At 40.3% G+C, this 26165-nt stretch overlaps 1 protein-coding gene across 3 annotated transcripts in view; it reads left to right on the top strand.

Moving 5' to 3' along the window:
- IDE (insulin degrading enzyme) overlaps positions 1-25279 on the top strand; it is a 98252-nt gene extending 72973 nt beyond the window's left edge. For 2 of the 3 annotated variants that reach the window (XM_068961699.1, XM_068961697.1), the window contains exons 14-25: positions 1341-1423; positions 4522-4666; positions 7129-7239; positions 8147-8267; positions 11134-11225; positions 12189-12300; positions 13915-14082; positions 15378-15650; positions 16608-16669; positions 21448-21520; positions 22216-22283; positions 22937-25279. In XM_068961699.1, coding sequence (XP_068817800.1) covers positions 1341-1423; positions 4522-4666; positions 7129-7239; positions 8147-8267; positions 11134-11225; positions 12189-12300; positions 13915-14082; positions 15378-15650; positions 16608-16669; positions 21448-21520; positions 22216-22283; positions 22937-23032 — 1404 coding nt within the window. In that variant the 3' untranslated portion in view covers positions 23033-25279. Of the gene's footprint in view, positions 1-1340; positions 1424-4521; positions 4667-5151; positions 5297-7128; positions 7240-8146; positions 8268-11133; positions 11226-12188; positions 12301-13914; positions 14083-15377; positions 15651-16607; positions 16670-21447; positions 21521-22215; positions 22284-22936 lie in introns of all 3 variants that reach the window. The other variant, XM_068961698.1, reaches the window with a different exon arrangement.
- The last annotated feature ends 886 nt before the right edge of the window (positions 25280-26165 follow it).

Below are 26165 nucleotides of genomic sequence, written 5' to 3'. Positions count from 1 at the left end.
ATTACCTCACACCTTGGGTAGATTGTGTGGGAAAATGGATCAAATTACTACGGTACATCCTCTTTTCTAAACTTTAAAACTAACTCTTTATAAACTTTCTTCCATAGACAAACATCTTTCTATCCCTTCAAAAGACCTAACGTTAAGTCATTGAGACAAGAGTTAGTGTTTAGGACTATGAAATTTATCTCAAGTAACTAGATTATTAGTGAGATAGTCACTTTTCTTTTAACAATTATTTAATGAGTTAAAGGTTGGATTATTCAAAGAGAAAGCTTATTTACTTTTCCTAATTTTTTGTGTGTTTTAAATAGGCCATCCTAGCATAAAGTAAGGAGAACACTAAACCATTTATGTCTCTTCTCAGAGTTTCAAGGTAGTTTCAAGTGAACTCTTAAGACTGTATAATTTGGTATGAATGAGTGAGTGGAGAATCGAGAGAGTGGCTTATTTATTCATCCTTGCCTGTATTAGTTATCCATTGCTGTGTAAAAAATTACTCTAACATTCAGCAGCTTAAAACCACAAACATTTATTTTTTCTCATGCAGCTTCCAAGGGACAGGAATCTGGAAGTAGCTCTGTTGGGTAGTTCTGGCTCAGGGTCTCCCATGAGAGAGACAGTCAAGCTGTTGGATGGAGCTTTGGTCGACTGCAGGCCCAACTAGGGCTGGAGAAGTCTCTTCCAAGTTCAGTTGTGTGGTTTGGGGAAGATCTTAGTTCTTCACTGCATGGGCTTCTCCAGAGAGTTGCTTGACACAGCAGTTGGCTTCCCCTAAAATGTGAGAGCCAAGAGGGAAAATGAGTGATTGAGATGGAAGCGGCAGAGTCTTTTATAATCTGATCTCAGAAGTGTCATACCATCACATCTGCCATATTCTCTTGGTCAGACAGAGACCAACCCTGGTCTAGTGCAGGAGAGAGGGCCACAAAAGGGTGTGAATTCCTGCAGGCTGGGATCCACGTGGCCCACCTTGGAGGCTAGCTGCCTCATACCTACCTCCCAAGGACTCCTGCATCTGCCTCCTAGTGTCGAGAAAGATAGGGACAGGATAGTTGGTGTTGGTTTCTCCTGTCTGTCTCTTCCTCCGCTGGGTCCCCATCTCTTTGACCCAGGGTGAGATAAGAGGGTAATTTCTCTCGACTGCTAGAGTTACCAGTCATCTCTCCAGCTTCCCATCTGCTGTCTCTTGGAGAGTGCTTCAGAGCCATGGGACAGTAGCCTCTCCAGAACAAAACTCAGCTGTTGCCTCTGTCCTCCTCCTCTTGAAGAGAGATTTGATTGAAGATCTTTGTCAAATGTGCCTATATTTCCCTAAATATATTGTGTTTCCATCACAGGATACAGCTATGAGCAAACTCTGGTTCAAGCAAGATGATAAGTTTTTCTTGCCCAAGGCCTGTCTGAACTTTGAATTTTTCAGGTATGTAAAATGAATCTAGCTACAAAGCTTCCTAACATTTCTAAAAGTTTTCTTTGCTTCCTTAAGTACCTATGTCTGGAAATAAAAGGACTTAGAATTATTTAGCGTAGACCAGGAAAGGCTGCATCTTCTGTTAAATGGTATTTTAGGAGCCAAGGTTGTTAATTCTTCCTTTCCTTTGAGGAGTACACTCTTCAACTGAAATGATTTATGTTAGCTATTAGGAGGATCTTCCTAACCTTGAGGATTTTGAATCTGGGAAGGCTGTAGATTCACCAGAAGTTCACTGAAAAAAGATGAAATAATCCAGGGTGGTCTTTTGTTATGGTTTTGGTTTTGTATTCCTAGAGCTTGCCCAGAAAAAGAGTAGTTATTAAATGATCTTGAGTCCCTTCCAGTCCTTTAATTCTCTGGAGTCCTTAGATATTGCGTTCTCTATTTCTGACTTGGTAGGAGATGTTTAGTAAAATTTATGAATAATGCTACGGTTGCAGTGATTCCTCAGTATAAATCTTTAGTTCATCTCTGTCTTCTTTATTTGTGTGATAATGTTATCATACAATTCAGATTTTACTCTGAGTCTGTACTCTGTAATTTTATATTTCTAAAATTCAGTGGTCTGTTTATTTATTTATTTATTTAAAAACCCTATCATCATCTAATAATGTTCACTATGATGATCAACTTTTTCATTAATTTTTGTTTGATTTGCTTGGCATGAAATTAAAGCTGAGATGTGTTTTAAATGTTTCAGAAGAGGGAAAAAGAATCTCTAAGTAGAATGTTAATAGTTCACCAACAAGTATGTTGAGATTGTAGAGATAGCAACATTGTTTATTTATAGCATGAGATTCATAGATTATCTAGAGCTGCACAGAGATTGTTGCTTTTTTTTTAATATCAAACCTGGACTTTCTGATTATGGCTTACATTGGCAGAAAATATTACAAAGCTGGTTTTAGTTTTTGATAGTTAAAAGTGATATTTTTTAACACTCTAAGCAGCTTGCCACACTTTGCCGTTTGGCTTTAGAATATCTTTTGAGAGACCATTTGACATTTTCGCATTCTCTAAACTTCCAGCATAGCTCTCAGAATTAAAAATATCTGCTTCCCACCAATCCGTCTTGGTGTTCTGGTCCCTCTAGAGATAAACACTGTTAAGTTTCTTGTACATTCTTATAGAAATTTTCTGTTTGTATATATCCTTTTAATCTTTTCAGAAATAGGATAGTATCATGCGTGCATATAGTTTTTAAAACTCTGTGATCCATATTTAAGCACATAACATCTGGTTACAAAATAATATGTTTTAAATTAACAAGTGAATCAGGATTTAAGCATTCCACTTGAATCATGTTCTCTTTTAAAAGTTCGTTTAGTACTCTCTCCAGTTCACCAGCAAGACTGGTGTTTCAGAACACTTCTTGGAATTGTGTTCTGAGCTTTAGCCCTATGGCTTTGAACTCCCAGATCTGGCTTTGTCTGGCTTTTCACTTCACCTAAGGGTGGTTACGGGGACAAGCCCTCTTGAGGATCCTCTCTTGTTTTGGTGCTTTTGCTTTTGTGAGCTGTGCCAGTAAGTTTTCTGAACTGCTATTTACCTAAAGAAGGAGATCTGTCATTGTGTATAGTAAATACTTAAAAAATGAAATGACAGGGTACTATTTAGATTCGCCAGGTGGAGAATGTTTGTATACCTTTATGATTGTCTCTTTGATATTAATTTCTCTGGGCTAAGCATTTTACCCCTGTTTTTACTTCGTTATCAGCTTTTGATAAAATTGTTGCTTTGCTCTCAGTGCATTGGTTATATTGACGGTGCTATGGATAAAATGAAACTTACAATTTGCTGCCAGACAAACTAAGCCAAGAGGCTGCCTCAGGTCCTTTGCACTGGCTGTTTCCTCAGACTGGAAAGTTCTCCATTGAGATATCCCCAGAGCTTGCTCCTTTGCTTCTCAGGCACAGATGTCACCTTATCAAAGAGGCCTTGATTAGCAATTTTATAGAGATTAGTAGCCTTCCTGTCCTACCTATCACTCCTTTTCCTCTTACCCTGCATAATTTTTCTTCATAACACCATCACCACCTGATGTATCATATTCAAATGTGTTATTTGCCTCCTCTGCCTGACTTGTTCCTTCTTTATTCCCAGTACCTAGAGGAGTGTGTAATATTGTAGTAAGAATGTAGTACGTGTTTGTTGAATGAAGGAATCTTTTACTTGCTGGTCATAAATGTGAGCAGTGTCACAGAGTCAAATGAATAGGTCATTTGACTTAAATCCAAATCCTAACTCTCCTGCTACCAGCCCAGGTGACATGAGGAAAATGATCTTTCTTATTTGAGAAATGAAGGCTTAAAATTAGGTGATCGCTGCAGTCTTGCACTCTGTATTTGTTTCCTCTCTCTTGTTGATGTTTCTCACTTAAAAATTTCCCTGTTTTATATTTAAAAAATTTCCTATGTTAATAACTTTTTTTCCTGGTTCTGGCTGCAATTATATGATGGATATTATCTATGCCTTTACTGACAGTGTTCTAATCTGCTGGTTTAGGTGGAAACTCAGATACGCTAACATTTTCACACGTGTCAGTTTTTCTCTTTCAAGTCTCAGTTTGTCTCTTTGAAGTTTATGTAATCATAGCGCAAAGTTCTCAGTCCCATCCTTCTGTCCGCCATGGGTATGTATGGCTTGCTTAGAGGAAGAAAGAGGACGTGCAGATGCTGTGTCAGTCAGCTCTGTCGGCCATGCCTTTTCCTACCAGCCTAGACGTGGACATGCAGTTTGTCCTGTTCCTACTCCCCACCTACCCAGTGTTTCTAACTTGTCGGTGCTACCACGCCATCTGGGGTAATAGTTCCTTTTCCCTCTTCACTACTACCAGTACACATGGCATATTTCAAGCTTCTTTGTTAGACATCTTGTTGTTGTTGTTGTTGTTTTTACTCATGAGAAGAGACAGATTCAAGAATTCAAAGCGTATCTTCAGGAAGTTATTTTAACCAGTGTTCAGTTCCTTGATCCATCTCGAGAGGCCGTATCACATTGGGAAGTAATAAATCAGCTATTTTACTGTCAACATTTTCTTCCAGCCCATTTGCTTATGTGGACCCCTTGCACTGTAACATGGCCTATTTGTACCTTGAGCTCCTCAAAGACTCACTCAACGAGTATGCATATGCAGCAGAGCTAGCAGGCTTGAGCTATGACCTCCAAAATACCATCTATGGGATGTATGTAAGTACCCACGTCTTAGAGCCTTCCACTCATCAACATTTTTTATATTGATTTGATGGAAGCATTTTTGATTGAGGGTATGAGTTTAATTTCTTTTAAAAAAATCTTTGTGGCTAATCATAGTTTCTTATCATTTAATTTTTAAGTTAGCTCTTAAGTACTCAGCAATATACCATTCGTATTATGCAAATTTTCCTTGATTTTTTTTTTGAACATCTTTTCATCAGATCATCATATTTTTCTCCTCAAAACAAAATCGGACCCTGACTTAGGTTTAGATCTCACCCATCCTGTATCTGAAGTCTTGGTCTTTGACGGTAGGGAATGAAGTCTTCCTGCCATTGTAAGACAGAAGGTTGGCTTATGCTATTTCCCTAGAGATTCCGATCACGAGGCTGCATATTCATACTCTTCGGTCATGTTTCTTCATTACCATGCCACTGCTTGAGGTATCAAAGCATTTCTTTTGTTTTTCTTTTTGTTAGTCGCTACATTTATGCTGATCCTCTCCATTGCAACATGACATACCTGTTTATCAGGTTATTGAAGGATGATTTAAAAGAGTATACATATGCAGCACGCCTCTCAGGTTTGAGCTATGGCATTGCATCAGGAATGAATGCAATACTTGTAAGTAAAATGAAAACCAAAGAAAAGGCGTCACCCCGTTTAAGCATTATGTTGAGCTTGGGAAAACTATTAACTTCTGCATTTTAAACCAAGAAGATTGATGGTTTTTTCCTTGCACCTTTTTAGTGATTGGAGAACTCAAGTTAGTATTAGTTCCACTAACAAACGATTTAGTCGAGTATAGTGCATTTTGTGAACATGTATGTGTGCTACATGTATTTGCATGTTCTTCTGCTTGAAACATTTAACATGTTAATCCTGAAAGCATGTTGGTCTTCCCATGTATTTGAAAATATTAGCATCTGTAAGTGAAAGATACCTGTAGTTGCTGTTGTGGTGCTCAGTTTTACTTATAAGCTTCTTTGTTGTTGGTTTTTTTCTCTTGACAGTAGTAGTAAGTTCCTGTGTTCAAACACATCTGACGTTTTTATTTAATTTATTTTGTAACATTAACTGCTTTTAAATGTGTTTTAAAATACGGATTATTAAATACATCACAAGAAATAACTAGATCCTTTCTGTTGAAATCATTTCTCTTAGGTTTCCAAACTTACACCTCATTTCCAAATTAACACTCTTCCTCTGGCACACATTCATCTTCACTTTTCTTGAAAATGTATGTTTCCATAAAAACTAAAATGAGCGCGTGTGCTGTGTGCTCTAATTCTATACAAAAGGTCTTAGATTTTTAAAATTTTATTTGCAGTGACTTTTTTTTCTTCACACAAGTAATTTTTCTGGTAGTTTCTGTTTAATGTATAAGAATGTATGTAACTTAACCATTCTCAGAGACCCGGGAAATTTGGAGCCCAGAGAACAAAGTAAAACTCAAATAGGAAAGTAATAATCTATGGCTTATTTTTTACTGTTGACTTTTAGTAGCATATTACCATTCAGTTAATCATTTTAATTTGTGACAAAACGGGCTTCCTGCTGGTTGTCAGTCTGGTGCCCACAGTGCATGATGTGCTCTCCATGGTCAGTGACCATCACTCTTGCTGAGGTTCTTGCCTATCAGTTTTCATCAGGTAGAGACTTCCAGAGGTATTCTAGTTGCAGCGTGTTCTCTACTGCTGTGGGTGCCACCGTGTGGCAACATAACAGTAGAAAATGGGCTTTCCCTACTTTTCAAAATGTTATGGTTTCAGGGACTATTAAATTGTCCTCAGGCAAGATCCAGGTGGTACATACAGAGTATCCTTATTTCACATCTGTTTTGCCACTGGCTTTTGGTACATCAGCAGAACTCATTAAACAAGCAAGTGGTATGACATATGGATCTTTACTGGGCAGCTCAGAACAGGAAAAGTGGCAAAATGCCACATAATACAAAATTGGGACTGCCTGATTTCTTAAAAGATGATTTTTAAAAATATTTAAATATAAACACTTTGGGGGCATATCCAATAGTTTGCTAGATAACATTCCCCTATGATGTTTACCTTCTTAACACACCTATAAAAACCTTAAGCCTACCATTCCTTAGAAATTCTTTTAGAACATTAAACTTAAAATACTTTCTATAATTAATGTGATTTAATGAGAACTTGAATTTTGATGATATAGTGTGTGTTGCCATAGTTTGGCACCAGGTAAGTTTTCTTGTTATTGTTTAGGAAAAGCAAAAATATGCTTTTGGGTCTTAGTAAATAAAGATGGTTAATATTATCTTCCTAAATGTTAAACTATATTTATGAGAAAGGAAATTCATTAAATTTGTTTTATTTTAATTTTGATACACCTGGTTTGGGGATTTCCTAAATGTTTAAAAGTCAAATTTAAGTTGTTTCATGGTATTTTTAGACTTTTAATATCCTGAACTCTTTCTGTAGCTCTCGGTGAAAGGTTACAATGACAAGCAGCCAATTTTGCTAAAGAAGATCATTGAGAAAATGGCTACCTTTGAGATTGATGAAAAAAGATTTGAAATTATCAAAGAGGCAGTAAGTTTTCTGAACTTATTTTTATTTTTTTAATTCATCAGGTAATATTGCCATGTTATGAACATTTTTGAGAAAGAGGTGAGGAGGAAAAGAAGCGTTCATAACTCTGTATCAGTCATTTCATCCTGTCTTGGCTAGATCCTATATTTTTCCCAGAAAGCAAGCCTGGAAGAGTCTAGGGAACACCTGGCCCCCTTCTCTGTAGGGCAAGAGCTAGGACAGCACTTTCTTTCAGCAGGGAAATTGAGGTAGATCTGGTGGCTTTCAGGGACTCCTAGAAGATTTTAAGATTTCAGCCTCCATTGAAGAAGAAACTTGATTCTACAGGCTGGGACTTCAGCCTGACACGATAGCTTTGTCACATTAGGGCAGACTAGTTAGGCTTGATGTATCTTCCACTTAAATTCAACTCATGGCTGGCCCAGTAGTGGATATATGGGATGTATAGCTGCTTTAAAAGCCAAACTATGACCTTCATTGTACACCCAGAGAAATTATCATCAGTTTTCAAATGAAGATTCAGTAGTATATGTATATACACACACATAGCCTTGTTTCTTGATTAGGCTTTGGGGATGACCTTGTAGTGAAGAATTAAAGGATCCCAAGAGATGTAGGCCCTGAAAACTGGGGATAGCTTCTGAGGGATGAATGAGGTCCCACAGTGAAGGCTGTACATGTCAGATGCTAGGGGTAAGGGAGCAGGCTAGACAAAGGAAAAGCATGCTCCTTAAGGATCAGAGGGGAATTTGTCTGGTCACGTAACTTCAAAAAGGAGGAAGAAGACAATATCCCACATCCCAGTAGCACACAATTTATGCAAATTGAAGTTTGATTATAGCTGCTCTTTGGAAATGATTTTAAAAGGATGGGATAAAATTAACAGACCCCTGTCTTCCTTCACTAGTATATGCGATCTCTTAACAATTTCCGAGCTGAACAGCCTCACCAGCACGCCATGTACTACCTCCGCTTGCTGATGACGGAAGTGGCCTGGACTAAAGATGAGTTAAAAGAAGCCTTGGATGGTGAGACTCTTTGTACTTATAGCTTGATGCTTTCTTCATTGTTTTCTAAAATCATTTTGATTTATCCTATTACCTACTGTTTATGCTTTCTAATAACATAGTTCCATTAAAGAAGCCAACTGTGTATACTTTCTTTTCTTTTTCCCTTTTTTTTTTTTTTTTTAACAAAAACAGTGGTAGCCTTTGAAGTTGTTTTTGTATTCTGGCAGTTTAACCACATTTGCTCTTTTCAACATGGACCCACAACAGTTAGCTACTACTGTTCATACGTTTCTGCAAATGACAGTGTTTTGACCCAAGAATTTACCTTGTTAATATTGAAGTTTTCAGAAAAGGAAAAAGGGGCTGAGTTTAAAAGCCTTATCCCATAGAAAGAATACTTCAGCATCTGTAGATCTATTCAGTTTGGTTAAAAGATGGAAACTGTGTAAATTAGCCTAAAGAGTCATCTTTTGTTGCTTTCTTCCTAAAATCTTAAATCTAATTTTCAGAGGTTTTGCCTGAAAGTCCTAGATTCCTCAAGGGCAGTGAATTATGCCTTCCGTTTGTTCTTTTTATTTAGTATTTATATTATGCCCTCAGTGTGTGTCTAATGAATGTCTGTTCAGTGGAATGAAATTACTTTCAGGGTTTTACTGGAAAGAATGTAGACTGATATCATCCTTTATTGTTGTTTTATCTTTTCCACTTCTCAGCATTGCGCTACCAATTAATCTTCCTTCCTACATGCTCAGTAGTAAGAAAAAAGAATACTGTTGAATTTTTAATAATCTTTTATGACAAATCCTTACTTATTTTGTATCACTGTGCCTTTGATGTCTTCAGTGACAAGTCAAGAGCAAAGTATTGAAGATCATTATTTTATTGGTTGCCTCAGGCACAGGGTAGGCATATAGATTATAACTGAAACAGCATTTACTGACTGCCTGCTCAGCACCAGGTACCAGACTGCAGGTGCTAGAGATTTAAAAATGATCAGTTAGGTGGGGTTTCTTGGATCAAGGCGCTCCAGTCTAGTGGCAAAGCATAAATGTAAGCAGGTTATTTTTGTAGAGGCAAAGAGACTGAGTGCCGAGGGGGTCCAGCGAAAGGGCCTTCTAGGGCAGTGCAGCGGAGGGGAGCACGTATGGACTTTGGAATTAGGCCAAGATGCAAATGCAGCTTTGCAGCTTACTAGCTTAATGACTTTGGACAAGAAATTTAAATTCTCTTAAGTTTAGTATCTTCACCTTTTTCCCCTACTTGGCCACTGTGCAGCTTGTGGCCTGACCAGGGATTGAACCTGGGCCCTTGGCAATGAGAGTATGCAATCCTAACTACTGAACTGCCAAGGACTTCCAGTTTTCTCACCTTTAAAATGGGAATAATTGCATATAATTTACAGTTTATAATGTCTATAAAATGCATACATACATGGTAAGCAGTTGTTAATTCCCTCCCTATGTCTGTCTTTAAAGTTTAATCACTAGCATTAGCATCCATTTAAGCATTAATTAGCATAGTGTCCTAACGGAAAAGGGACAACTCTTCTTTACTGAAGTTCAGTTCAGTTCAGTCCAGTCCAGTAGCTCAGTCGTGTCCGACTCTTTGCAACCCCATGAACTGCAGCAACCCCATGAACACCAGGCCTCCCTGTCCATCGCCAACTCTCGGAGTTTACCCAAACTCATGTCCATTGTGTCGGTGATGCCATCTAACACCAAATTAGTGGATAAAAGTTAAGTAAGGACAAGATATTTGTATAATCTCAAAGTATTTCCTCCAAAATAAGTATTTAAATTATAATGGGAAAAGTAGGCATTGGTAGGGTGGCTTCCCTGGTGGCTTCTCCTAGTTGCTAGAAAAGTAGACATTAGTTACTTAATTACAACCAAAAGACGTATAGGTTCAGGACTTATAGGGCATATAGGACAGACATCTGGCACACAGCATCATAATGAGGTGAACAGTGTCTTCGTCATCTGTATTACAGCATGTCAGCATCATGTGCCCCCGATGTGAGAAAGACACATTACCTATCGGGTGTTCTTCCCAGGAGTACATAAATCCAATTTAATAATTGAGTTATTAAAGCCCAAATAAAGGGCCTTCTGTAAAACGAGGAGTACTGCTCAAAAATCTTAAGGTTGTGAAAGACAAAGAGAGACCAAGGCACTGTTAAGGATGGGAGAAAACTAAGGACTCATGACAACTAAATGCAAGGTAGGATTGTGGATTAAATCCTGGAACAGAAAAGGGTTCAGTTCAGTCACTCAGTCGTGTCCAACTCTTTGCGACCCCATGAACCACAGCACACCAGGCCTCCCTGTCCATCGTCAACTCCCGGAGTTTACCCAAACTCATGACCATTGAGTCGGTGGTGCCATCTAACCATCTCATCCTCTGTCGTCCCCTTCTCCTCCTGCCCTCAATCTTTCCCAGCATCAGGATCTTTTCCAGTGAGTCAACTCTTCGCATCAGGTGGCCAGAGTACTGGAGTTTCAGCTTTAGCATCGGTCCCTCCAATGATCACCCAGGACTGATCTCCTTTAGGATGGACTGGTTGGATCTCCTTGCAGTCCAAGGGACTCTCAAGAGTCTTTTCCAACACCACCAGTTCAAAAGGGTTACTAGTGGAAAAACTGAAATCCAGATAAAGTAGATTTTTTTAGTTGATAGTGTTGTCCCAGTGTTAACTTCTTAGATTTGATCAGGATCCTATAGTAGTGAAAAGTGTTAACATTAGAGGAAACTGGGTGAGGGGGATGTAGGGACTCCCTACGCTATTTTTGCAGCTCTTCTGTAAGTCTCAAGTCATCTCAGAGTTGTTGTTTTTTTTTTAAAGACCTCGTAGATAGAGCTTACAATTTCTCACCCCTGTTTGCAGATGTCACCCTTCCTCGCCTTAAGGCCTTCATACCTCAACTCCTGTCACGGCTGCATATTGAAGCCCTTCTCCATGGAAATATAACAAAGCAGGTGGGTGGCTGAGGTGTTAGCAGTCTTTTATAGACCGTTGCAACAGAAGTTTTTCCCTATTCGTTTTAAGACTACTGACTAACCACCACAGTGTGGCTGTGTACACATTAGTGTTGACTCGGCCTTCTCTGCCCTCTGCAGGAAGGTAGGGGAGGGTATACGAAGAGCTGAATGGTCCTGGTTGACTGGACCACTTTCACGGCTGCCTTCTCTGTTGTTGTCTGCCCTGTGCGGTCCCTGGAGGAAATGGGAATAATGGTCCCTCCTCTAGAACAGCAGGACTGTATAGTGGATAAGAGCACGTAGTGTGGAATCAGCCCGGATTCAAATCCTGACTCAGCCAGTTACAAGTTATGTAATCTTCTGAAAGCGTCTTAATCTCTCTATGCTCAGTTTCTGTATCAGTATATTGTGTACAAGGATTAAAGTAAATAGTACATTCCAGGTGTTTCGCACAGGGAAAGCTAAACGGAATTTAGAATTCCCGTGGTAGTGTGTCTCAAAAGCCCATACTCTCTGCCACCCCACTGTCTCCAGAACAATATGCCAAGGTCAGGTGCTGTTATGTGGCTGAGAAAGGATTCTTCCCTGTGTCAGTTTTATTCAGAATAAAGCCTCATGCTTACCTCTTTTTTACTTTGCTGTAACCCCAAATATTTGTGGTGAGGGCCATTCCCTTGACACCGACTTTCCATCAGCGATACGGCTCCAACATCGAGATTGGTGCCGATGATTGTCTGGGTCTCTCTTTCTCCTCACTACCACCTTACTGACTCTGTTGCATATCAGCAAGTTCAGTTTTTATCTATTTGAGCAGGATCAAATGTACTTAAGGTTTTAAAAATCCACTTTGATAAAGCTGGTTAGTTTATTTCACACATATGTTGTTCTCATATTGCATGGGCTGCTGTCTAATCAAGATACATTTGTGGTTTTGTAATGTGCCATGACCTGCCTTTCTAGGCTGCGTTAGCAATCATGCAGATGGTTGAAGACACCCTTATTGAACACGCTCATACGAAACCACTTCTTCCAAGTCAGCTCGTTCGGTACAGAGAAGTTCAGCTTCCGGACAGTAAGTGGAAATGTTCTGTCTTTGGGAATGGACTGCTTTGACATAATTTTGTGTGTGATTACAGGTGGGCTGAAGTCACTTGGATGATAAGATATAATTTTATGGTAAAGATCTGCTGGGATTCTGTACTAATTTATAACTAAAGATAGATAATTCTGCAAGAAAATTATCTATCGGAGGGCCAAAGAGGTGAAATTGAATGATACTGGAAGTGTCTAGTAATTGAGCGTAGAGGAGTGAAGAAGTGAAAAAAAATCACAAAACTAGAGAAGTATTGACTGGGAAGCATGTAATAAAATTTATTTATAAAAAATGGAAATTAGAATTAGGAGCCCATAGTAATTGACATAAAGAATTGATAATAATATATGGGAGTTTTCAGTGTTGGGTTACTTTTGCATTAACAGTGATTTCTTTTGGTATAGAACTCATTAAGCATTATTTTCAATGTTGTTCAGAATTGTATAGTGGAAAGTATATTAGACCAGTGATGAGAAGCATTGGTTTTTTTCCTTAAACTTTTTTCTAAAAATAATTGCTCCCTCTTCTGACCTCCCGGGACAAGTTTTCTGAACCTCCCTTCTTTAAGCTACTCAGTACTTCTCTCACATTGGCACTGAAGTGCATCTCCGTCTCCCTTGGTAGGCTGTGCATTTCCTAAGGGCCGGGGTCTGTGTCTGGCTCACTTGAGTAGCTACTAAAGCATTACCTTGGGATCTCTTTGTTGAATGCTCTAAGACACCTTGAGCACAGTGCTACTATTCTGCATAGCCAGTCATCACAGACCAGGTTATGGCTCATTTTGAACTTAAGCTTCTTCCTCAGTCACTACAGCATGGCAGAGAGGAAGAATCAGGAACTGCCATTCAGAAACCATTGAACATGGTAATCAGGCAATTACTAAACTCTGTATTTGCTTAGTCACATTTACTGCTCATGAGATAGTTATCAGATCATAAAGCATGGCCGTCTGTTTATAACTTTGATGAAGGACTTGATCAGCATATCTCAGCTCTCCATCATCCAACTGTATGTCCTTGGATAAGTTTCTCACTTCTCAGGGTCTCAGTTTCTTTATCCCTAAAGTGAGATGTCAGACTGGGGCATCTCTCCACGTTGTACACATATGTATAAATTTGTGAGTTGACCTTCAGCGTGGGTGTTGGTAAACAGTATTGAATGCTAAGTAGATAATAGCACAACTAGTGGTTTAAAAAATTGTTTTGCATGGTTATTAAACCATAGGTTGTATTTCTGTTGAGTTTCTTATAGATACTAGCTAGTTCTAATTTAGTGTGTTCTCTGCATTGTAGATTTCATTAACTATGATCTCAATTAGCATTAAAATTTACTTAGTCATAAAGTGGGTCTTTTACAAGTGTTTTGCCCTTTAAAGTCATTGAATGTTTATGAGGGCCTCCCAAGTACAGATCACTGTATTAGGATTCCCTTGGGTAAGTTGAGTTTCACATTCTTAATGAATTAATTGCAGTTTGGAACTGCCAAAAGACACCAACCAAACTGAACAATTTCATACAGACAAACAAAACAGTAAGTTTGTTTAAACCCTAAAGAAGTTTTTGAACATGTCACTCTCTTATTGAAACTTCCTAGGAGGATGGTTTGTGTATCAGCAGAGGAATGAAGTCCACAATAACTGTGGCATTGAGATATACTATCAAACCGACATGCAGAGCACCTCAGAGAACATGTTTCTGGAGCTCTTCTGTCAGATCATCTCCGAGCCTTGCTTCAACACCCTGCGCACCAAGGAGCAACTGGGTGAGTGGGCAGCGGGGCACAGCAGGACACCTCACTCCTTGAGGAACAGCTGTTATCCTCAAGAACATCCGCCACATGTACAGCCCCCCGTCATGATGCCTGTGGGGACTCCACTTCTAGAAGATAAGCAGTTACTATCTCCTGGACAGTAGAGCAGTTCTTAAGGAGATGACATGTGTTTACCTCACATACGTGTCTGTATAAAGATCATTTTGGGTGGGGGAGAAGGATGCTAAGGGCAGGCTGTTGTGGGTGACAAGGTGGGAAGCAAGCCATCCAGAGAAGCTTAGATTTACTGAGTTTTGGGTTCCTTAAGAGGTCAGGTATTTTTTATTCATCTTTGTATCCCGAGCCTGGGGCACATAGAAGGTACACGTAGAAGTCACAGTAAGTGTCTTTTGAGGACATGTTTTGGGTAGTTTTAGGCACTGTTAAAAGCCTTGGAGATCCTGGAAAATTTGATCAATTTGATCAAAAAGACCAAGCCCCAGTAATGTGCTTTGAATAACCAATGAAAAAGGATTTGGATGAGTCTCTTAAAGTAACAATCTTTTTTTAAACTACCACCATGATAGATGCTGGACTGCAAAAATGGGTAAATTTTGGATGGTCTTTCCCTTCATGAAACTCAGTCTCATCAGGAAGGCAGACCTGTAAGGAATAATCGTAGTACAATGTGGCAAACGCTACTAAGAGTGTTCACACTCCAAAGGCGATGCTGAAGGTAGTGAGGTGTGGTTCAGGGCAGAGCGGAGGAGGCAAGCCCCAGGTGCATTTAGGAAAGATACACATGGGAGGTAGCAGAGGAGCTCACAATGGGAAATGACCTTCAGTTACTTGGTCTCTAAAGATTTGCAGCCTGAGTGAAGTCTGTCCAGGGGTAGGTTGTCTAATAAGAAATGCAATAGTGAAGGCAGGTTCACATAAGGAACTTGGATGTGAAAGGACACCAAGCTAGGTCAATGGTTAGGGGATGAAATGAGTCCAGCATTTCATAGGGATGAGAATGACTTTAACATGGATTGAAGGGGATTAACTGACAGACAGTGAGGCGCTTGGGAATGTTGAATAATGAATAGGGGTTTGTGACCTCCAGCCCTCCAACTGTTCTTCAGAGAGCTTGTCTGCCCTGTCCTTAGGCACTGAAGATATTTTCATTGCTGATTTCTTCAGAGGTGATTGATATAAAGCCCTAAAGTAGATTGTATTTGCTCTGACGGGATAATTTTTGAAAGATTAAAAGTGACCCATGTCTGAGATGCCGTGGTCCCGACTGGCTGGTGTTTGTGTTTCAGGCTACATCGTCTTCAGCGGGCCACGCCGAGCCAACGGCATACAGGGCTTGCGGTTTATCATCCAGTCAGAAAAGCCACCTCACTACCTAGAAAGCAGAGTGGAAGCTTTCTTAATTACCATGGAAAAGTCCATAGAGGACATGACAGAAGAGGCCTTCCAAAAACACATCCAAGCATTAGCAATCCGTCGACTAGACAAACCAAAGAAGCTATCTGCAGAGTGTGCTAAATACTGGGGGGAGATCATCTCCCAGCAGTACAATTTTGACAGAGGTAAGGCATGATCAGGGCCCCCACATTCATGGCATGGAAGGGAAACATTTGAGGGCGTTGATGCCATTCTGCAAAATGGTGTTCATTTCATAGGTGATGTTTCAGGACAGTTTGGGACGAGGTGGTAGTACTTCTAAAGGACTTATATTTAATGTAACAACAATTTCCTATTAGGAACTTTTTTTTCTCTCTCTCTTTCTAAAACTAGAGCTGAATCTATCTATATCTCATCACAGTGCACTAATAGTAAATCTGATTTCACTTTACTCAGTATGCCTCTGAGACTGAGCAGATATGTAGGCATCTATTTCTCATAGCTCTAAACAGAAAATGTGCAGGTTGAACTCTCTTGAGACAAGTGCTGTCCTAGAGGCACCAGGGTTCAAACATCTGCCTTTAAGGGTCTCCCCAGATTTGTCAGAGCTGTACTCCCCAAAGTCTCCTACTTCTCAGGGTCCTTTACCTTAGAGCAGAGATTAATTTCAGCTACACTCGAAGTCAGAAGGGTTGGGTCGTGTTCTCATTCTGACAGAGACAAGCCAAAGTTCGGCCAGGTTGCCTTTTTGGGGCCTCTGTTTCCTTACCTGTAATTTTTCTAGCAGTTGGATTCATTGTTAATGATAATAGTAACTACCAGTTACTGAGCATTTGCCCTGTACCCTGGTATTATGTGACTGTCAATTAGGTGGTTTTTATACCCAATTTCCAGATGAAGAAACTGAGGCTCAGAAAACCTGAAGTGACTAGACCAGGAACCAACAGCTCACCCATAGAGAGCCAGTGTATCCTCTTACTTTTTACTTGAAAGTTTTTCCCTTACTACTTGCAGGAGCAATTGATCACTCAAAAAGATGGATATTTAAGAGTGTTGGAGTGAAGAATATTGTCATTTAGTGTAGTATTCTGGGCTGCTTAAAATGGAAATATTAATAAATTCTTGTTTGATTTCTTTTTCAGATAATATAGAAGTTGCCTATTTGAAGACACTTACCAAGGAAGATATTATCAAATTCTATAAGGTAAATTCACTTTACATATTTAGACTTTGACCAGTAAGAAAATGTTACATGCTTTGTGTTGCGTGTTGCCACTTTGAACCCATTCAGGCAGGACTTATGAAGGCATTTTTATGGATTTAAGTATTTTCGAGACTTACTACTGTTAGGAAAAAGAGACAGTCCTATTGAACTCAGTACTGTTGTCCTCTCCATCTGAACCGAGGACTGTGGTGGCCCTTCCCAGCTTCCAGACCCACCTACTTAGGTTACCCTCTTGTTTTTTCTCTCTGTTCCCCACACCAACCCACAGAGAGCATTGAGGAGCTTATCACAGGAAGAAAGAACAAGGAAAGCAAATAGAACTTGAGAATCAGAGTCTTTTCCAGTCTCTGCCAACTATAAATCTTCTCCACTGATTTGGGTGTCACTGAAGAGCCTGTTGGGCTACATTCCATGTGGTCACAAAGAGTCGGAGACAACTGACGCAACTTAGTATGCACACACAGCTCCTTTTAGAAATAAATGACCACTCCCCTTTTTTTGCCAAAGCACTTAACTGCTTTTTATTTTTTTGAAATTTAATTCACATGCCACACAGTCATTTAGGTACAATGTGTAATTCAATGGTTTTTAATATATTCATAGTCACTCATTAGTCACAAGGTATAACCATAATCACCTAACAATTTTGAAACATTTTCTCACCCCAAAAAGAAACCCCAAAGCCTTTAGCAATCACCTCTCTCCTCTTCTTTCCTTCTGTTAGTTTCAGGTATACAGTAAAGTGATTCAGTTATTCTTTTTCATATTCTTTTCCATTACAGGTTAACTGCTATAGAGTAGGATCTTAATTGTTTGTCTAGTAATTTATATCTGCTAATTCCACACTAGAGATCTTGTAAGTTTTAAGTGCCTAATAAAGTTGATCAGGAGAAAAGAGAGGTACTGCCATTAAAGTTAACCCAGTGCTGCTCTAAGAGGTTGATACTGTCTAAATTTTCCCCACCGTAACAGAATTTATAGAAGAGTAGCATAAATTTTAAATGGGCATAGAATGTGTGTAATAACCATGCTAAGTGCAGAGATTAAAAATTTTTGTAGCAATTGAGCTATACCTAAAGGGTTACATATATTGTTTGTAATATACTGGGGCATCTAATTTGTGTAAAATACTTTTATGTCTATTTTTTAGGGCAAGGAACAAAATTCTACTCTGTAATTACCATAGTGCCTTAGAATTACACCTTAGCTGGTGTCCTGAGCCACATGTCCTGGTTCATACCTGATTTGTTAGACACCACGGTGTTCATCAGGAGTTCAGTCCTGCCTTGTGCTGTCATCTCTGGAAGGGATAGTATCTGCTTTTCAAGGTCATTTTTCAGGGGTATCTCTTAGCTGTCAATACAGGAGTCGTATTTGTAGTTCTTATTAGAGTGACTTTGTGAAATTAATTGTGCAGTGAAGGCTAATCATTTCTAATCCCCTGCTGTTGGTGCTGTGTGGGAGAGTGAGGAAAAGCAAACGACTCCCGAGTTGGAAGTGCCGATAGTTTCATAGAAGAAAGGGTGACTTTGCACCATCTGCCAGTTATTATACCTCTTCTTCCCCCCCAGAGCCTGTGCAGAAGACAAGGCTCCTGGTCTCTGTATGTGCAAACAGATATTCATACAGCTAGTAACACCTTAGCAAGAAGAAAGAAAGTTGCAATTTTAGGTTCAAAATTTGACAGTAAATAACTGTTTACTGTTTTCCTAACAGTATTTTGAATGTACCTTTCTCAGCAATGGGATCTGAGCCATTTTTTACTGTGGAGATGGCTGACTGATCAAGTTACCATCATCTTTAGCTCCCTTGCATTGTGTAGAGCAAAACGATTCTCATCTAAACAACTCTTGCTCTTTTGCAGTGATAGTCTTTTAAAAAACATGTATTTTGACAAGAGGGAGGCTAGGCCTATGAACGAATATTGCGTATCTGGAAAACCTGTGTACCTTCCACTCAGTTTTGCTGTGAACCCAAACTGCTTTAAAAAATAAAATCTATTAAAATATCTGTATATGTGTATGTATGTAGTAAAAACACATATTTTAAAAATAAAAACTATATAAAATAAGATTCTGTTCTGATATATTGGGTTGGCCAAAAAATTTGTATGGCTTTTCCCATAACATCTTATGCTTTTCGTCCAACTCAGTATAACCGCAGGTAGTCTTTGTGTCTGTGAAGAGAGAAGTGCGGTAGGACTGTGAGGGACAGAGTTGGGTGTGGGAGCAGGGCTCCGGGACACGTGTCGGCTGCCAGGCAGAAAGCCATCCCGAGCCCTGCTCAGAACGGCCGGCCTCACTCCGTGGTCGGAGTGGGGCAGGAATGGGAGCATATGGCCCGTGAGCACAGACTCGGGGCTTAGCTCCATCACCAGCTAGTTTTGTGACCCTGGCCAAATTCTATAAGCTTCCTTACTTATGAAATAGAGATTAATTGGAGTATTCATTGAAATGAGGTATGTAAAGTGATTGGCACTTAGCAGCATTTATTAAATAGTCTCTATTGTTGTTATCACTTTATTAGTAATACTCAACTTTAGGGTTTTTAAATAGTTTAATCAAAATGCTTCAAATAAGAGTATGTTTTCCTCCTTGATGTTATAAAGTAGCTATTGTGATTGATTTACTATTTAAGACAGTTACACTTTGTGAGGTTGGTTACTTGTTCTCATTTTGCCTGTAAAAGAGGGTGCTCATGTTCAGCACTTTTTGGTTTCTAAGACTTTTATTTTAAGATGTTTATTAGTTACGTGTGTTCAAAAAGCATGATAAGCTAATATACTGTGATGTTTCCAGAAGAAATGAAGATTTGTCTTTGCTTCCACAAATTCTATTATTTGAAATTACAAGTGGTACCTGATTGTTGAATTTGTGAAAATAACGGTTATAAGATGACTTTCTTGTCTTAAAAAGTGAGAGTATTTATTACCAAGCTTACACTAAGTCCCGAACAAGGTTTCCCTAATACACTTGTGTTCTGTAAGATTCTAATGGGGTACCTAGAAAAAGGAGTTTTGTGACCATGGAGGTTTGAGAATGACTCTTCTTTATTCTCATTCTTGGGGAATCACAGAGCATGTTAGGTTTTAAAAAATTCCAAGAGGGACTTCCCTGGTGGTTCAGTGGCTAAGATTCTGCACTTCCACTGCAGGGGCATGGGTTCAGTCCCTAGTTGGGGAACTTAAGATCCTGCATACCGTGCAATGCAGAAAAAAAAAAAAAAGTTCTAGGAACCCCATAATAAAGATTTATTTAGCCCAATATTTGTTTAGTTTTGATTAACAAAATATTTCCTAAACTGATTTCACTATGGACACTTTTTGTTGTTTTTCAGAATACCTGTAAATATCTCTTGGGGCTCTAGTGTTCCTTAGAGTAGAGTTTGCAAGAAAATGCAATTGGTTGGTTTTTAGAAAAATGCGGATTGTCCAAAGTTGGTCGGGAAATTGAACAGTCTGAAACTGAGGAGGATGTTCTATAACCAACATAGGTTAATAGGGCAATGAGGGTTTGGGTGAAAAGAGATCAAGACTACATCTTTGGGGTGGGGTGGGGTAGGAGTTGGGGGGAGGCTCAGGAGGGAGGGGACATATGTATATACACCTGTGGCTGATTCATGTTGATGTATGGCAGAAACCAACATGATATTTTAAAGCAATTGTCCTCCAATTAAATAAATTTAAATTAAAACAAAGAAAGACTACATCTTTGGAAGCAAACTTGACTCCAATAAGTAAGATGCTCTCAGATGAGACAAACCTGGGCTGAGCTCCTAAAAGAGGCTGTTCTGCCAGCTTTGCTATGCAGCTTCAGCAAGGCTTCCATTTCAGCTGCACAGGACCAGGCTTACAGTAACTGTTCCGTAAATAACTGTGAGTCAGTCTGACTTTGCTGCTAGTCTCTTCCTCTAAGGATACAAAACATTGCTTCGGGCTGAGGCATCAGGGGAAGCTTCATCACAACTGGAGTCTTCCTTTTGGAAAAGACATAAATATGGCCCTATCATTAAGGAAAGAGTGAGGAGACACTTCCCCGCAGGATCCTTCTGCCAGTGTACCGCTCCTGGCATTTTTGGTAATGACTAAGGGGAGTCCCTCCAGGCAATGTGGTGGAATTGAGAGAACAAGCATACCTGCCTCACTTCTGGCCCCGTCCCCTTAGGAGTTGTGTGGCTCAGCAAGTTGTTACGTATCTCTGTGTCTTAGAGTCTGAGTCTCCAGAATTGGAATCATGGTGATGCTTAGCTTAAGAAAACCAAGTGGTCTAACACAGGGAAGAGGCTGATACAAGGCGGCAGTCAAGAGATGTCAGTTCTCTTCTCTTCTGGTAGGGGAGGAGCCGCAGCAGTGCCCTGGTGCAGAACCTGGGGAGGTTCCTGGGGAGCGGGCATTGTGGTCGTCCCTTAACTGAGCTCAGGCCATTGTCTCTGCACACACCTCAGATCACTGGGTGCAGCCCTGGCCACACCCTGATGAGTACTAGGCTGAGTTTTTAATCCCAGTCCAGGTGCTTATTAGCCATAGGAGCAGGAGCAGTCCAGTTTTCTCAATGTACGATGGAGTTAAGAATAATTCCTGCCTGCCCTCCTGATGTTTGTAGAGTTTACAGGAAATGCTCTAAGGGAGGGGAAAGAAAGGGACGCAGCTTTTCTGTTTCTGACTGTGTGCAAGATGACTCTTTATGGTCGTAAGACAGCACCTCATTTTACGTTCCCTGGTGGGGCAAAAGGGTGACCTTGCTCTTCTTTCCACCCAGGAAATGTTGGCGGTGGATGCCCCGAGGAGACATAAGGTCTCCGTTCATGTTCTTGCCAGAGAAATGGATTCTTGTAAGTACTGAGAATTGACTTTTTAAATGGGTGTCTTTGGGCACATGATAGCTATCCCATGCCATAGCCACATCCCTTAGAGAGCACCAGGAAGTAAAGGGGTGCAGAAGGGGAGCTACCTGGAGACAGGGTCTGCTCTGTCAAGGCAAGAATTAGGGGAAAAGGGAAACAAAGCCGTGCAGGGGCGAACCGGCACCAGATGGCACAGTGCCAAGCTGGCCGCAGCTCTGTCAGAGAGCACGCCAGCGCTGGCAGGACGTCTCCGAGGGGGTGATATGGGGCCATGGCACGTGGGGAGGGAGGTTAGCAGTCTGTCCGCTCAGTTCTTCCCATCTCCTGTCTCTGACTGGCTTGGCTGATGACTCCCCTGACTTTCTTTGTGGTTTTACTGGGTCCTTCTGTGTGGCCAGAGCCTCAGGGACCAGTGAGGTCAGAGCTGGGCAGTAAAGCAGCTCCAGCCAAGGCTGTTCAAGCACAGTGCGGTCCTGAACCATCACTGGGGACCTTCTGGACAAGAGGCAGAACAAGCTGTCAGGCCTTGGGAGCACACAGCCTGAAAGGATCTGAGAGGCACATGAACTGGGCCTGAGGCATTTTTTTAGAGAGCTGAGTCTGGTTTGGTTTTGTTTGTTTGCTCTTGTGTACACATAGCAGTGAGTGCAAAGCATTAAACCTTTCTTTTTTTTTTTAAACAGGTCCTGTGGTTGGAGAGTTCCCATGTCAAAATGACATAAATTTGTCACAAGCACCAGCTTTGCCACAAGTAAGAAACATAAGTGTCGTGTTAGCTTGCACTGTTAGAGGACTTCCTACCTAAGAGGAGCTTGTTCGCCAGGACACATAAGACCAGAGGTTTTGGGGCACCAGGTATCGGGGCACGTGCTTCAGGCCCCCTCACAGGCCAGGCTGCCGTTCCTTCACTCCATCGGGGAGGGCCGGTGGCTTTGCCCTTGTCGGCCTCCTCTGCTAGCTTGAACAGTTGTGCTACTCTGCAGTGAGTCGTCTCCAGCCACATTTGTCCCCGCATTTTCCTTGGTGCTTGTGCATTTTAATCATTTTGACCAGTTGGCATTTACTTGGAGGAGGAGGAAGCTGGTAGTATAAGCAGGCCCTCGCCAGGTGGGCACACTGGCCTCTGCCACTCCACCCAGGCCACAGTCCTGAGCCCTTGATGTGCCCGACCTTGAGCACCTAGGGGAAGCCAGAAGTCTTCCCTCTGACCCAGAGACTCACTGGGAACTCTCACCATAGGTCTGTATAGACCCTCTGACCCTACTGATCCAGGAAGAGAGTCAGCAGGTATAATATGTAATACATGGTGCAGAAACTAGTGTGTATATGCAAAAATAAAGTTTATATCCTGTTCAGTCTGCTTAAACACACTAAGAGAAAACTGTTGTGTTTTTTTTTTTGCAGCCTGAAGTGATTCAGAACATGACTGAGTTCAAGCGTGGTTTGCCACTGTTCCCCCTTGTGAAACCGCATATTAACTTCATGGCTGCAAAACTCTGAAGATTCCCCATGGGCGGGAAAGTCCAAGTGGATGCATTCCTGAGTCTTCCAAGGGCTAGGAAAACCATCTTGGCCACTTTAATAGTTTCTTGTTCACTATTAGAGAGACACAGAGGAAAAAAAGAAAAAAAAAACTTGTCAAATGTCATTATGTAGAAATATTAAAAATCCAGAGTAATTAAATTACAAAATCTTATAGATGTAGAATATTTTTAAAATACATGCCTCTTAAATATTTTAAAAGTTTTCATTACTAAGAGAAATGTCCCCTATATAACAATACTTAAAATGATGAATGATATTCCTATAGAATCTTCCTTCCTTATTCTGTAAAATAGTCACTTGTCAGAGAAAAATATGTTAGCTTTTTTCTAAAAGCCTCCTAGGTTGACAGAAAAGACTTCCAAACATATAGAAAGATAATACATTTTTAAAAATTGATTCTCAATTTTGCTTTCTACTTAATAGTTTCATGTAAATAATGGAGAACATTACATTTGGCAGATAATGAACAAAGCAATGTAATTTTCTTTTATTAGTGAAATTGCTGATTAAGGCATGGTTTTAATCTTTTTATAAAATTTGAACATGTTTTTTATTCAAACTAGTAAAATGCTGGAAAACTCTAGAACACCCTACTTATTTACAGTGCTAGAAATACAGACTTACCTGACATCAATTTTGTCCCAAACTGAATTTCTCAGGATTACTGTGATTTGTTTCTTTCTGATTGAATTATATTGACATTCTTATTCATAGTTGGTTTGCAGTGTTCCATCAGTGTCACTTTTTTCCCATCAACACGTTGCTGTATTTATTTAACAAAGACAGATAGGGTCAACTTCAGATCCCACTGAGTGTGTGACATGCTTTTCCCACATCAGCTATTCTAAATGTCTGTAACTTTTTACTATGGCAAAATCGCAGTCAGTATTCCAACCAAAATATTTGTCCCATTGTGAATATAAAAGGCAACATGTACAAAGACACCTTTTGGGGGGTACAAAAAGGAAAGCCTTGGATTCTTAAATAGTGTGATCTCCATAGAGACACTAATCCCCATTTTGCTCCCAGTCTAATATTGCCTTAAGTGTTAAGTTGTTTTTTGAATATATAAATACAAACACACAGATGATGACTGGTGTGAGCTTTTAAAAAATAGTTTTGCTTCATGAGATACAGTTATAGATGAAATTGTTACTGTATATTTAACAGCCATTTTGAAATATTTACTGTTATTAAAACTTAAAGAGAAATTGCAAACACATAGGCACTAGTAACAGTAAGTGGTCCTGTTGTTGACTAACTCAGGCGAAGTAAAGAATAGTATTTTCCAGGGACATTTTACCTCCATGTGAGTCGATTTGCCAGGACTTCTTTCTGTAGAGTCACGTCTCTTTCACGTCTTAAGTTTCACATTTGCCATTTTTCCAAATAATCTGAATTTGGGGCAAGAATGATAATCACAACCGTGGAGGCTGCTTTTGAAAGCGGGGCTCCATTTCTACTGTCAGATAAATGTGGTGCTGTAACTGTCTTTTTATCCCTACCTTCAAGAGCTTCCTTGTACGAAGCTTGTCTTTGTCCATCAGAAGGTGTGTGAGTCACCGTCACTCCCTTCTGGTTTTATGCATTTGTAGACTATGCAGCTTTTCATCAAACTGCAAATATATATGAGAGGGATCAAAAATGAGTCCTGAGTGTAAAAATCTACCCCTGGAAGAGTAAATGACCCACCTAAATCTTTTCTGTGGAAAATTATGTGCTGTTGGGTAACTTGGCTCTTTACAAAGTGGGGGGTGAAATTCGAGTGTCATTTTTATGGGGAGGTCACGTGAAGAGCTCTGGAAGGCATCCCAGGTAGTCTCCAGGAAAGTGTGGCTGCTGGTGAGTGCGCTCCAGTCTTGTCTGCTGTCCACCTAGGACCTCCAGCCACTGTTGGCTCACTCAGGCTGACTTACACCTTCAGCTAAATAGGTCCAAATTGCAGTCCATGAGCAATAACAGACTGCCTGGACACTGCTCTTTCCTCAGTGTAAAGGAAGTTTGTGAAACACATTCAGGTGTCATTACCCGTGACTTTTTAAAACGTCTTTTTCACGAGCTGATGTGAAGGGAGAGCGTGTGACACAGCCAGTAGGGGCGGAGGGCTAGGGTGACCCTGTTTACAATAAATTGCCTGGTTTTCACCTCTGGAGTTCGCATTTGTATTATTTTTACAGTTTCCGGTGGCCGATCCTCAACCTGCCTCTCAACATCCAGATTTGACAATGTTTCTTGTTTTTTCGTTGTTCCTAATGCAAAAAGCAGTGGGTTGGTGGTTTTTTTTTTTTTTTTTAAGTGAATCTAGGTAACAGTGATTTACTGATACCTCTTGAGTCAATTTCACAATCTTAAGAGCAGATCACTCTGGTAAAATAGAAACATTGATGTTAGAGGCTGAACTCGTTGCTGTGAGTGTTGTCATTGACCCCAGATCCAGAAAGATTTGTCCTGGGCATTACAGGATGGAACATTTTAAAGGTAGAAAAAATACTTCTCTCCTCTACAGCTAGGTTTCTGCATCTTCCTGCCACATCTCTAGAAAATGCCTTGTCCGATCCCTGGCTTCTTACTCCCTGGTCAAAATAATCTTTCTACTCAGGTGGTTACCAGCTGGCTCAACAGGGCTTTTCAAGAGGAACTCTGCTTGTTAGTCAGTTTCCAACCTAGGACAGTAGAAAATGGCACACAGTCAGCTTTGTGCCCGGAAGACATGGCTGCACTCTCTGAGGGCCACGAGCCACCCCAGGCTTTGTGAGTTGGTTCAGTTTCCCCTCTCACGATGCAGTGTGTGTGGGGAATCGCCTGGTCTGCTTCCCATGTTTGCAGGATGTTTATAGCAGAAACCAGGGGTTCTCACAGACTCATCTTCCCTTGTAAGATATCTTGCCCTCTTAACCCCATAGGCTCCTGGATCCCTAGTATTCTGTGCTGCCCGTCTGATGTTCATTCATTGACCTTGTCAGGCTGAACATGGGACAGTCCATGGTGTCTTGTGGCAAAGCTTATTGGTAGTATGAATTGCTGCTTTTCTCTCTTTAGAGATAACAACAGCATTTTGAATAGTTCAAACCCTAAATTAACATTAACT

The sequence above is a fragment of the Capricornis sumatraensis genome, chromosome 23 (assembly GCF_032405125.1).
Source record: "Capricornis sumatraensis isolate serow.1 chromosome 23, serow.2, whole genome shotgun sequence".
In the NCBI taxonomy this organism is placed as follows: domain Eukaryota; kingdom Metazoa; phylum Chordata; class Mammalia; order Artiodactyla; family Bovidae; genus Capricornis; species Capricornis sumatraensis.
This window is presented reverse-complemented; position numbering and strand designations above follow the sequence as displayed.